General features: G+C 49.0%; 1 protein-coding gene across 5 annotated transcripts in view; it reads left to right on the forward strand.

Moving 5' to 3' along the window:
- The window catches only part of DNM3 (dynamin 3), a 172,406-nt gene extending 159,838 nt beyond the window's left edge, over positions 1-12,568 (forward strand). For 3 of the 5 annotated variants that reach the window (XM_066555646.1, XM_066555643.1, XM_066555644.1), the window contains one exon: positions 8,211-9,313. In XM_066555646.1, coding sequence (XP_066411743.1) covers positions 8,211-8,280 — 70 coding nt within the window. In that variant the 3' untranslated portion in view covers positions 8,281-9,313. Of the gene's footprint in view, positions 1-93; positions 9,314-12,170 lie in introns of those variants that run through there. The other 2 variants (XM_066555642.1, XM_066555645.1) reach the window with 2 other exon arrangements.

Consider the following 12,568-nt stretch of genomic DNA (forward strand, 5'->3'; position numbering starts at 1 on the left):
GCAGCGCATTTCTAGGCTGCCTTATGCTAGAAGAGAAAACATCTGAGAGTAAACAGAGAGAAACAGGATGATTTGAACTTCCTGCACCTGCAGGCATCTTGAAAGGCTGTCTTGAAACTCTGCTGTCCCCCGCGAGCTGTATTGGAACAGTAGTGATGAGGGCACTCCATGGCTCCACTAACAACAGTGGTAATCCCATTAGTTGGCATCATGGACAAGAAGAGGAGCAACTCCAGCTGCAGGTGACAACCAGGACATTTGCTCCCCTTCTTGCACCAAGGTAAGTAAAGAGGAGAGAGGCAACAAGGCAGAGGAAGGTCAAAGCTGAGTAGGAAGGAAGAATGGAGATGTATTCAAAAGTGGGGTCCATGGTTCACACTGATGGCAAACTGCAGCTCACAAACTGAGCTGCTGTAAAGAGATCAGATGTTCTTCCTGCTGATTTGGTGGCCCTTCTGTTGTCATCTTCCATGCACAGAACAGCATTCTGAATGCTCCCACTCAGCACTCCTAACTTTCTCTTCTTCATGGCCAGGTGTGACCCTCTGGACCATCCCAACCTAAGGTTTCTGAAAGGCTGGGGCAGAATTCCACAGATGCACTGCACACTTGCTTACTTGACATGTTCTCTGCTGAAGGGCAAACAAGAACACACAGTTTCTTAAGAATAATACTCTGTCTCGGTCACTCCGTTGAATTAATTTTGTGTTTATTCAAGCTGAGCTTTTCATATGCCACATTAATTCCCTGAAATGACTAATTTGAAAATGCAGTGTTCACATAAGCATACAATATATTTGTATGTGTGTGTGATGGACGTTGATTTATTATGGTCATATAGAAAACATAGCTTGAGTTGTAGATAATAAATTATTCTGCTGGAACATCATATTTTGGACCACATTGCCTCTGAAAGGAGTATCTGTATTAAGTTAAATCACACACAGTGGAACCTCACTAACCCCAGTGCTTTCAAACAGTGTAAGCCTTTGAATTCATGGAGATTTATACTGCTGCAGTGTCGTTTTTTGTTTGTTTCTTTCAGCTATCTGATAAAACAGCATAATCTAATAACCTTAACTTGCTTATACTGAACAAAAAAATTCTTCCACTGAGAGCACTGTGCAGAGGGGTCATTTGCAGTTTTGGGGTTCAGCTGTAGGGACAGCTGAGGCAGTCCCTGGCAGCACAGTCTGAGCATGCCCTCTGTGCTTTGTAGAGCCTGAGTTCAGCTGGAGAATGCTTCAGAACTAGCAGCCACCCTCTAAAGCTGTGCTCTGTGTCTGAGGGCTTCCCTTCCTGGCCTGCCTGACCGTACTGATCCTCTGGGCAACAGTTACAGACATTTTGTGTTTAACAAAATGACATTTTCCAGTACAGAAACAAATCTGAGCAATTCTCACTCTCTTGGACCATTACACTGGGCTAAGGGACCATCTCAGGCAGATATTCCCCAGCTCCTTTCACCCTTCATCACCACTCCATGCAGTTTCTCATTTCCGCTGCAATCACCATCTCCTCCTGATCCCTGTCTGTGATTCCTGCTTTAGTCCTCCTAATGTCATCATCCTTTTTCTGCTTTTCCTGCTTTGTTATGACCTGTGTCAGCAGGACCAAGTGCCTTTCCTCCCCCTGTCTTCCCCCTGGCTTTCCCACTTCCACTCCTGAGTTGATGTTTGGGAGACTCTGCAGCAGCTGTGCTGCATCTGCTGTAGGACAGAGTTTAAGCCTGCACAATTAGACTGAAGACTAATTAGGTCTACAAACCATGTCTTGCCTCTGTTTTTGAAGCATGATAGGTACAGTACTTCCACTTCTGGTTTGGATTGTCCTCCAAATCCTGAGGCTGATGGAGGTCGAGAGATGCCATATAAAAGTTAAGTTGATACAAGAACCAGTAATAGAAGGTGTGGGTCTCTCAGAATCTTACTGAAACAGAGAAAACCAAAGAAACAGTACAAAAATAAAACCAGTCAAAGCATTATAACTTTCTCAGGATCAAGCTACTTAGTTCTCTAAATAATCGCCCAAACAGGAAACCAGATTTATTCCTCACCTGCACTAAGTCACTGCACTCTTAGCATATGCCTCACATTCCAGGTTTGTTCTGTCACCTAAAACAAATTTGCCTGCAGTCAGTCTTAAAGCTGCTTAGAGATTTGAAGTATTTTCTTGTTAAATTCTACAAAGACGATGTCACATATTGGGGTATCCGAGAGGGCTGCGTTATAGGGAAACCAACATGATGGAAAAGGGAGAGAATAATGGGCTTCTGTTCACAGCTTCAGATCTATAGGATGTATCATAAAATAGAGTTCTGTGCATGCCTTCCACAAATGTTCTCTGGTGGTCACAAGCAAGCAAGAATGTCAAATATAAGTGGAAATGAAAGCCTTTTCTTTCAAAGTCCTCTGGCTGTGCTGTGAGAAGCCATCTTCGAGCGGGGCCTCCCATGGTAATTACAGCCATGCTTTACTGAAAGCACATTTTGTGCACTCCGTGTGGGGAGCGATAGGGCTTCTCAAAAGGCAAAGGCTCGAAGAACTCCCATATGTTTCTGATCTAATTTTAAGTCTAGACTTGCTTTATTTAGTTTCTTTTACTCGGCATTTGCCTAGCTAAAGCTTTTAGGAGTTCTTTTAAAACTGGAAACATGGGGGGGGCGGGTGCTGCTAAGGTTAAAAATAAATGTAAAAACTTTTCCTTTTTTAAAAAGTTTTTGCAAGGGGGTAAGAGCTCCCCTCCATTCAAAACCCCACTGAGCTCTTCAAAGGAGAAGTCTCTGCAGCAACATCAGGGAGTTATTAAATACATACTTAGTCCACAATTTTCATTGGTAAATTCTTTATGTCTGCTTAATGTGTGCTAGTTAGAAGAACTGATTCTTTTTGCAGACTCGTTTACTCAACCCCAGGGGGACCTATGATCTCCTGCCCCTTTAGCACTAACTTTTACAAACAGTAAAAAAAAAAAAAATAAAAAAGCAACAAAATAACAACAACCCCAAAGTCGAGAGAGTGAGTTAGTGAGTTAAACGGGCCAGGCAGCGGGACCCGAAAACGCAGCTGAAATGTTGGCGACAACAGCCGAAAGGGTTTCCCGCAGCAGCGCCGCTTCCCTCGGAGCTTTCTCCGGGGCCGGGGCCGCTGCCCGGCTGCGATAACCGGGACCGGCCCGGCCGCGCCGTCTGCGCCGCTATCACCCGCTGGCCTCAGACTAAACATTGAACCGGCCTTAGTCACATATTTACTCACTGGGATGGCAGCTCGCGGCTGTTTGTGCCCGCTGTCCCCCGGCCGGGCCGCGGGCAGGCTGCAGCTCCCCCTGCCGCCCTGCAGGCCCGCTCCCCTGCCTGCCCGGGGCCGCGGCTCCCGTGAGGGGCCGGGGCTCGGGGGCCATGGGGCCGAGCCCGCGCTCGGCTGCCTCGGGGCTGTGCTCGGTGCAGCTGCCCCAGAGTTGTTGTCTCTGTTGTCTCTACGTGGCCCAGGCTCCTGCACCGCTCCCGGGGCTCCCGGCCACTCGTCCGGCCCTGAAGGAGCCAGGGAGAGACAAGAGATACAACCTCGCCTCTTGTTTTTGGGGTTGAGATTCGTGTTATGGGATGAAAAACAAGTCTGAATGCTACTCCCAGGGTAGAAATGGTCACAGAATGATTTGTCACCTTGACAGGGAAGGCTAGGACAGGCAACTTCAGGGCTTGTTCTTTCCTTCACTTGTACTCAAGCTCCAGCTGATGCCGAGTGCCAGAGGCAAAGAAAGGGAGGGAAAAGGAACAGATCCCCCCCCCAATCTGTTCCCCAAGCTGAGCCCCTCTGCTCTGCCCAGGGCCTCGGGAGCACAGTGCCCCTTCCTGCACTGCTGCAGATACCCCAGGAGCCTGTCAGCAGCAGGGCTGGAGGGACATGCTGCTCCTGCTCCAGCTCTTTTCCCCAGCACTGCCTTTCCCAAACATTGCTCTCCTCCAGAAGGCTCTGCAGGCGGAGGTCCTGCTGCCCCAGTTTATGTGGGGGGTTAAGGAGCTGGAAGTGCACGGCAGGCAGGCAGCACCCTTGAGGGGCTGGAGCTGAGGAGGGCTCTGCCCGCTCCTCATGGATGTGCTGCCCAGGCCCACCACGAGGACACACGGATGTTTGTGTCACAGCATCCCAGACACACGTGGGAACATCTACAGGTGGGACAGAGCACCCACAGACAGGTCAGAGCACCCACAGACAGGACAGAGCACCCATAGACAGGACAGAGCATCCACAGACAGGACAGAGCATCCACAGACAGGACAGAGCACTCATAGACAGGACAGAGCATCCACAGACAGGACAGACCATCCACAGACAGGACAGAGCATGCATAGACAGGACAGAGCATCCACAGACAGGTCAGAGCATCCACAGAGGGGTCAGAGCACCCACAGACAGGTCAGAGCACCCACAGACAGGTCAGAGCACCCATAGAGGGGTCAGAGCATCCACAGACAGGACAGAGCACCCATAGACAGGACAGAGCATCCACAGACAGGACAGAGCACCCATAGACAGGACAGAGCATCCACAGACAGGACAGAGCACTCATAGACAGGACAGAGCATCCACAGACAGGACAGAGCATCCACAGACAGGTCAGAGCACCCACAGAGGGGTCAGAGCATCCACAGACAGGTCAGAGCACGCACAGAGGGGTCAGAGCACCCATAGACAGGACAGAGCATCCACAGACGGGTCAGAGCACCCACAGAGGGGTCAGAGCACCCACAGACAGGTCAGAGCACCCACAGAGGGGTCAGAGCATCCACAGACAGGACAGAGCATCCACAGACAGGTCAGAGCATCCACAGGCAGATCAGAGCACCCACAGGCAGATCAGAGCATCCACAGGCAGATCAGAGCACTCACAGACAGGACAGAGCATCCACAGACAGGACAGAGCATTCACAGAGAGGTCAGAGCACCCACAGACAGGACAGAGCACCCACAGACAGGTCAGAGCATTCACAGAGAGGTCAGAGCACCCACAGACAGGTCAGAGCATCCACAGACAGGTCAGAGCATCCACAGACAGGACAGAGCATCCACAGACAGGACAGAGCACCCACAGAGGGGTCAGAGCACCCACAGACAGGACAGAGCATCCACAGAGGGGTCAGAGCACCCACAGACAGGACAGAGCACCCACAGAGGGGTCAGAGCACCCACAGAGGGGTGAGAGCACCCACAGACAGGTCAGAGCCCCCCGGGTCAGAGCTCCCTGCTCTGAGCACTCCTGTCTGTAGGGCAGTGACACAGGGACAAGGATGGGTGGCTGGGCAGCAGCTCCTCAGCAGAGCATCCCCTTGGGGTAATCAGCTTCTCCTGAAGTGCCTGGCACTCTGCAGTGGGGAAGAGCTAATGGAGGGTTCTTCCCTTCAGGTCTGCACTGGGCTTGAGTGGAAATTCTTAGTAGGCCAGGGTGCAGTAACAGCGCTGGTTCAAGGGGGGAATGGGGCTTGGGCCTGATTGTGGTTCAGGTTTGGTTTGACTGATTGTGTCCAGGAAATCTTCCCACTGTGCTCTCCAGTTTCTGATCCTTCTGTGTTAAATGGCAACTTGGCTAAATTGCATTATTTGAATCCAGTGGGCTGCATTTAGCCTGGTATTAAAATGCATGTTTGGGCTTTTAAATTTGATATGAAGACAGCTGTATGCATTTTCCCTTGTTTGTCAATTGCATACATATGATACAATGTTTTCAGTAAGCGCTAAACAATGCAATGTGAGGCATTTCAACAAAGGAATAATTTAATGCAACCCAGCAGAAATGCAGAGCCTTAGAAGTGGTTCTTTATGAAACTACAAATTTTGGAAATGAGTCCAGAAGACCTACACTGGAGCAACTCAAGAAACAATAGTTAACACAGTAACATTTTTCCTGTAAGAAAAATACACCATGAAGAAATTATATTTTGCCTATTTTTTTTTTAGCTTGTTGATTTACTTGAATGCTTTAGTTGGCATATTTTGTATTTGTTGCATGGTTGGGATTAAAATTCTCGTTTCTTCACCAAAAGAGAATATTGTCGCACAAGATGCACTTTGAGCCAAACGAAATTTTTTTTTGTCAAGTGTAAATTTGTCTCACATATTTTGTTCCTGTTCAAAGAAAATTAACACAGTGTTGCATTCTTTTCATCTTCAGTTGAGCTCTAGCAGAATGAGACACATTTCCTTCCTAATCTTCTTCAGAGCCACAACTGTCCCTACTTGCACAGGTGGAGGATGAGTTAGAAAGGGCTGCACATTTGTTGGGGCTAATTATTAATCTATTCTTACTAAAAAATTATTAATGAGCTCTGCTGGAGCTGATGGGAACCAGCCTTAGCCCCACCTTGCTCAGAGCCTGGGTGCAGCCATGGGCTCTCCTGGTGATCTGGGCTGGGTTAAGGAATAGAGAGAGTGTACCTGGTACTTCCTGCTAAAGGAAGGGAGCAAAACCACCCTGTAAGGCATGGACTGGGCTAAATGCAGCACCAGAGCAGGCTGGAGGGTGCTGGACAGCTGAGAGAGGAGCAGGCTGAACAGTCTCAGGCTGTTTGTCCAGCACACAGCAGTGCCAGGCAGGACTGTGCGAGCCGTGCAGGCAATGTCAGCCCAGGCTCTGTGCATGGGCAGAGGTGGAATGGAGCAGCAACAAAAATACTCTTTGTAACTGAGCTGAGGGAATTACCTCCACACAGCCCTGAGGGGGACCTTCCTGCACACAAACAGGTAAAGTGTTACACAGCTACCAGAGAGACTCTGTCTACAGCTCCAGCAGAGCTGGGTGTTATCCTTGGTGAAGGGAGAGAGGGATAAGTGCCAGCCTGGACTGCAGGTAGGATGTGCTTGGAGATCACTGCTGCTCACCCTTGCTCTGGGGTCTCTTATCAGAGGATGACAGAGTCCAAATTAAAATGCAGGGGTTTTCAGTACAAAGGAAAATTGAATGAAGGCACCTAAGTCTTCCCAAAAAATCCATCACTCTGTAGCACTTCCTGAAGTTGATAGAAAAATGCATTCATGGTAAATTAATGAATCCAGTAGCCCTGGCCATGACTGGCATTTTCAAGACTGGCCATTGATTTAAAGTGTGCCTCAGATTCAGGCCCATCAATAGGGCTACAGTTTGCCCAGGTATGCCAGAAGCTGCAGATTTTCCTGCTCCTGCAAGGCAGACCTGAAGCTGCTGCAGGCTGCTTTCCCCAGTCCTGTGCCTGCTCTGAAATGTACCTGTAAATCTGCTCTGTGAGTGTCCAGGCTGGGACTGACCCCTGAAACCAGGGAATAACCCCCCTGCCCTGCTGGTTTGCGTGGCTCCAGAAGGCAGTGGTGTGTGCAGAGCCCCCAGGCTGAGCACAGTGATGGGTGAGAGGGTAAAGCATGGCAGAAATGGCAGAACCCATTTTCTCCTTCCTTCCTGTGCATGCTCAGGGGTGTCTGGCTTTGGTGTACGTGGCAGTAGGATTGTTGTGTGTACAAGCACGTGCATGTCCATGTCAAACAGCCAGAGGTGTAGGTGTGGGTTTGTGCTCAGTGCTTGTGCTCAGGGTTTGTGCTCAGGGTTTGTGCTCAGTGCTTGTGCTCAGGGTTTGTGCTCAGGGTTTGTGCTCAGTGTTTGTGCTCAGGGTTTGTGCTCAGTGTTTGTGCTCAGTGCTCAGGGTTTGTGCTCAGGGTTTGTGCTCAGTGCTTGTGCTCAGTGTCTGTGCTCAGGGTTTGTGCTCAGGGTTTGTGCTCAGTGCTTGTGCTCAGGGTTTGTGCTCAGTGTTTGTGCTCAGTGCTTGTGCTCAGTGCTTGTGCTCAGTGCTTGTGCTCAGTGTCTGTGCTCAGTGTCTGTGCTCAGTGTCTGTGCTCAGTGTCTGTGCTCAGGGTTTGTGCTCAGTGCTTGTGCTCAGGGTCTGTGCTCAGTGTCTGTGCTCAGTGCTTGTGCTCAGTGTTTGTGCTCAGTGTTTGTGCTCAGTGCTTGTGCTCAGTGCTTGTGCTCAGGGTCTGTGCTCAGTGTCTGTGCTCAGTGCTTGTGCTCAGGGTTTGTGCTCAGGGTTTGTGCTCAGTGTCTGTGCTCAGTGTCTGTGCTCAGTGCTTGTGCTCAGTGTTTGTGCTCAGTGTCTGTGCTCAGTGCTTGTGCTCAGTGTCTGTGCTCAGTGCTTGTGCTCAGTGTCTGTGCTCAGTGTCTGTGCTCATTGTTTCTTCTCTCTCTCTCTCCAGTCGAAGACCGCCCCCTTCACCTACTCGGCCCACTGTAATCCGTCCGTTAGACTCCTCCCTGTTAGACTAAAAGGAGTTTCTGGCATGCCACTCGTTGTTAACCAAATATGTGGAAACAAATTGCTTGGTAACTGTCACAATAACCAGTGTATAGTCGCATGTATGGACATCTCTAGGCAAGTAACCAATTTTACTGATATTCTCTGTCCATTCTGCATTGTTTATGAGGTCTTCAATGTTTGGGGAAGGTCTGTGCTGCCTTGACTTTTCCTTCTGCAATAACTGATGTTAGCTAACTTACTGACACATATCTCCACCCAGACACCTGTGCTCACAGTCCTCTACAGCAGCTGGAGGGCTTGACTCTGTGTGTCTTTGTGCATGTGTTGATTTGATCTGCTGCTTTTTTTTCTCCCTTACCTGAAAGGAATCTTGCTTTTATTTGTACCTTCTAGGTTTTCTATTTTCTCTTGTAATGGCTAAACTGGGCAAAGAAAAGCCATGTGGTTTCCTACCAAGCTCTTCTGAAGGCCCCACACTTCCAGGTCTCTCTTGTAAGAGGCTTGCTTCTCCTATAAATTGTCCTTACCCAAATTTTAGTTTTGAGGAATGTTGTTAAACGAGCAGGGTGTGCATGGGACAAGGCATGTTTTGCTGTATTCCCATCCTGGCAGCTGCAATGCCAGGTTGGTTGGGTTGGTGAGGAGCAGGCTGGGGTGCCCCAGCTCACAGGGAGCTGTCCCACCCCACAGCCAGGAGGGGACAGGGTGGTTTGGAGGGCTGGGGTAGACACAGCAGCTCCCTCTGACCCTACTCCCACTCCTGCTCCCACTGCACTCCTGGGAAGTGCTGTGGGGAGTGAGTGCATGGAAATGTGCTGTGTGCAGGAGCCAGCAAACTGAGCACTACTTTTGGTCCCTTTGTGACCCAGAAGGACACAGAGACACAGACACATGCACAGCTGGGCTGGGTCCCCCTCCTGTGCCCACCGTGGGAGCTCCAGCCTGGACTGGCAGCTGAGCTTCCCAAGGGGTTTGGATGTGAGATATTTGTGATATTTTCACATGCCAGTCAATAAAGTTTCCCTGTGTCCCCTGTGTAAAGATTTTCTTTTTGCATTACATGGTCCTTGCACACACCTTGGTTTACTGTTGCTTTATCCAGCTAAGTTCTGGGAAGTGCTCAGCTGTGCATCCTGGATTATTTTAGCAGCTGCTCACTTGCAGAGGTGCTCTCTGCCTCTTGTTTTGCACGTTATAAATTAATGCATTATAAAAAACCTTTTGTCTTAACTGCATTACTTCACTTTAAACACTTAGGGTCAGTGTCACCCTTAAAGCTTAGAACTTACTGAGTTAACAGCATGAAAGTAGAGAGGAATTTGGCCTTGTTCCTTCAGAAAATATGAATTGCTGCTATTAAAATTATGGTTACAGATCCCTTGGCAAAGCAATTGGTGGTTTCAAAGGCCCCCAGTACAATCAGTCTAATAAATGTATTTATTGAGACTGCTTGTAGGGCTCCAGTATGCTGTAGCCCCATGGATAGGAAGAATCCAATCAAAGAGCCACAACAAATGGGGATTCACTCTGTTAATTCCCAGGCTGCCGATTAGCTGTGCTCACCAGTGCAGCAAATCATGTTTCAGCCTGCAGAAGAGAGACGAGCTTGGAACAGCATCATGATTTGTGTGTTAGTTTAACTTCCATTTCTGTCAACCCCATACTTGTGCCACACTCCTGGGGAGTCTGGAGGTCACATGTGAGGCACGGTGGAGATGGAGTTTGTCAGAGCCCTGGCATCCTGGTGATCTCAGCAGACTGCTGTTGGTGTGGGGAACAGGTCCACATCTCCAGTGCCAAGTGCACAGAATCAGCTTTCAAGGAAAAGAAAAGGTTGAAAACACAAGCACAGTCATACTAATTTTTACTACAAAAAAGAAAACATATTTTGATGATCCTTCTTGTCTTCTACACAGCTTTCCACTGCTTAGTGCTCTCTGCTGTAAGCTGTGCTGCATCTGTTGGGTACATTTTTGTAAATAGCCTTGCCAGCACTCCTGTATTTCCAAACAGTTTAACAGAACTCTGTTACTGACTGGCAGCTGCCTGCTGATGGGAAGCCAGGTTTAATGCCTGAGCCACAGAGATCACTGATATCACTTCTGATATCAGAATATGAAATTCTGATACCCACATGGTGATAGAAGACCAGGATGGATGGGTCTTTCAGCAGCCTGGTCTAGTGGAAGGTGTCTCTGCTCATGGCACCATCCATGAGCAGGGACCAACCTAACCCACTCTAGGACACTGCAAGGCCACAGTCTGGGTTTGTCCCACCACAGCCCCAGGACTCAGCTTTAGCTGTCCTTTGTCCTTTGGGAAGAGCATGACTCCCAGGAGGGGATTCAGGCCAGTGTGGCTGCAGGGGACACAAGGGCAATGCTGGTAAGTCAGGAGCCTCAATTACATGGCACAGCTCCTGGCCTAAAATGTGCTTTTAAATGCTCCCTCCTTGAGACTCCCTGATTTACTTTAATGACTGTTTCTGCCAAGCATAAGGAAAGAGGTGGCACAACTGAGCACTGTCCTTTACTCTGCCCCCAAGAGACTATTTCTCAGCGGTACTCCTGAATTGTAAATAAAGCTCTCAAGGGTGGATTTACCCAAAAGAGGAGGAGGAGGCAGTGAGGCATCAGCACCATCTGGTCCTGTGCTTGATGCTGAGGGTGCAGGACACAGCTGCACAGCCCTCCTTCCTCTGCATCCTCATTCAGATCTCATCTACATCTGGCCCTGGGCCCTAAATGCAACACTTTTAGGTGTCCAGGTTAATAAAAAACCATAAGCACAAATCCAGGGTTTGATGATTTCACCTCTTCTTACGTATGTGCTTGTGAGAATAAACCACAGAATCTTGTTTCTAGGAAAACCACTTGAATGCTTCCCAAGAAATTGCCACATCCAGTTGAGTAAGTACTGTCCTGCAGCCTTGGCCCACTTCCTTCTGCTGTGGAGTGCCTGGAATGGGTTTGTTTGTCCCACTTACTCCTGATGCTGGCTATCCCATCCATCCAGTTGCAGCCTTGGCAGCAACTCACTCCATGCCCAAAGGAAAGCAGGACAAGCACCCTGTGGGTCTGCCAGAGGGACTGAGCACCTCTGCAGAGCCCTCAGGTGGGATGAGCCAGGTCTGAGCTCTGTGTCTGAGGAGCACAGCTTGCTCTGCCCTTCTCTGCTTCCCTCTGGCACAGCTCTGCTTGCCAGGCCATAGTGGAGCAATAATGAAGCAACACCAGAGTTTCTGATCTTAGGTGAGGTGCACAAAGATCTGGGTGGTGTAGTTGCTAAGTTTCAGGAGGGTGCTCATCTGACACTGCATTTAGGCTGAGCCTGGATCTCTGCCCAGGGAACATTTCCACCTCACCCTGCTGGGGCTGACCAGCAGCTGAAGAGCTTGTGTGTGCTGTGAACAGCTCTGGGCCTGGGGTCTCAAGGGATCTTGTGCTAGGGTTAAAAAGATTGTATGTTCAACAAAAAGGCTTTGTGTACATAGTTAATATGTGTTTATTTTATTGCTGATCTTGTTGCACTTTCTCAGTAAGCCTCCTAAAAGTAGATTATTTATTATATTAAAGAAGATACATTATAGGTTATGGCACTTCGTGTTCAAGTATAACATAGAAAATATTATCCTCCCTGTTGAGAGAGCTCCACTAACCATGATGTGTACAGCATATTGACATTCCTGACTAGTTCTGTCCTTCTGTCCTAAAACAGCCCAACCCTCCCGAGCTGAGAGCAGACCTGCTTTGTCCCTGTGCCACCAGGGAGCCTCCCGGTGCCCTCCTGGCCCAGCTCCTCCTGCTGTGGCACTGCCCTGCTCCCAGGCTGGGGCAGAGCAGCTCCCTTGTGTAAATGAATGTTACTCTGCCTGTCTTTCCTCTTGCTTTGTCCGCAGGCGAGCTGATGCCGACGGCTCCTCCTCCCGTCCCGACAGCCCTCCACTCTTGCTTGATCTATGATTTGTCCCGCCTTGCCGGCCGTTTGCTTTACTGCTGTCTCTTTACTTTTCCAGGACAGGCTAAACCATGACTTCTTTTTTGTAAGAAGCAAACGCTTAATTTCTTTCTGATTTTTTTTTTGCTCTGTATGTTAATGCCCTACTTGATGTGAACCAAAACATCTGCCTTTGGTTTCGTAATCTGTAAATGGTTCCTGGTGTTGACCTTTGAGCACAGCGAGTGGATTCCCGAAACCGTGGTCATCACTGAGCATCACATACACCTGCTGTAAAAATGTTATGCTGCATTTCTGAACCCAAAATAAACTGTCATTCTTGATGGGCTTTTATTATTA

Source organism: Molothrus aeneus, chromosome 9, assembly GCF_037042795.1.
Source record: "Molothrus aeneus isolate 106 chromosome 9, BPBGC_Maene_1.0, whole genome shotgun sequence".
NCBI classification, from domain to species: domain Eukaryota; kingdom Metazoa; phylum Chordata; class Aves; order Passeriformes; family Icteridae; genus Molothrus; species Molothrus aeneus.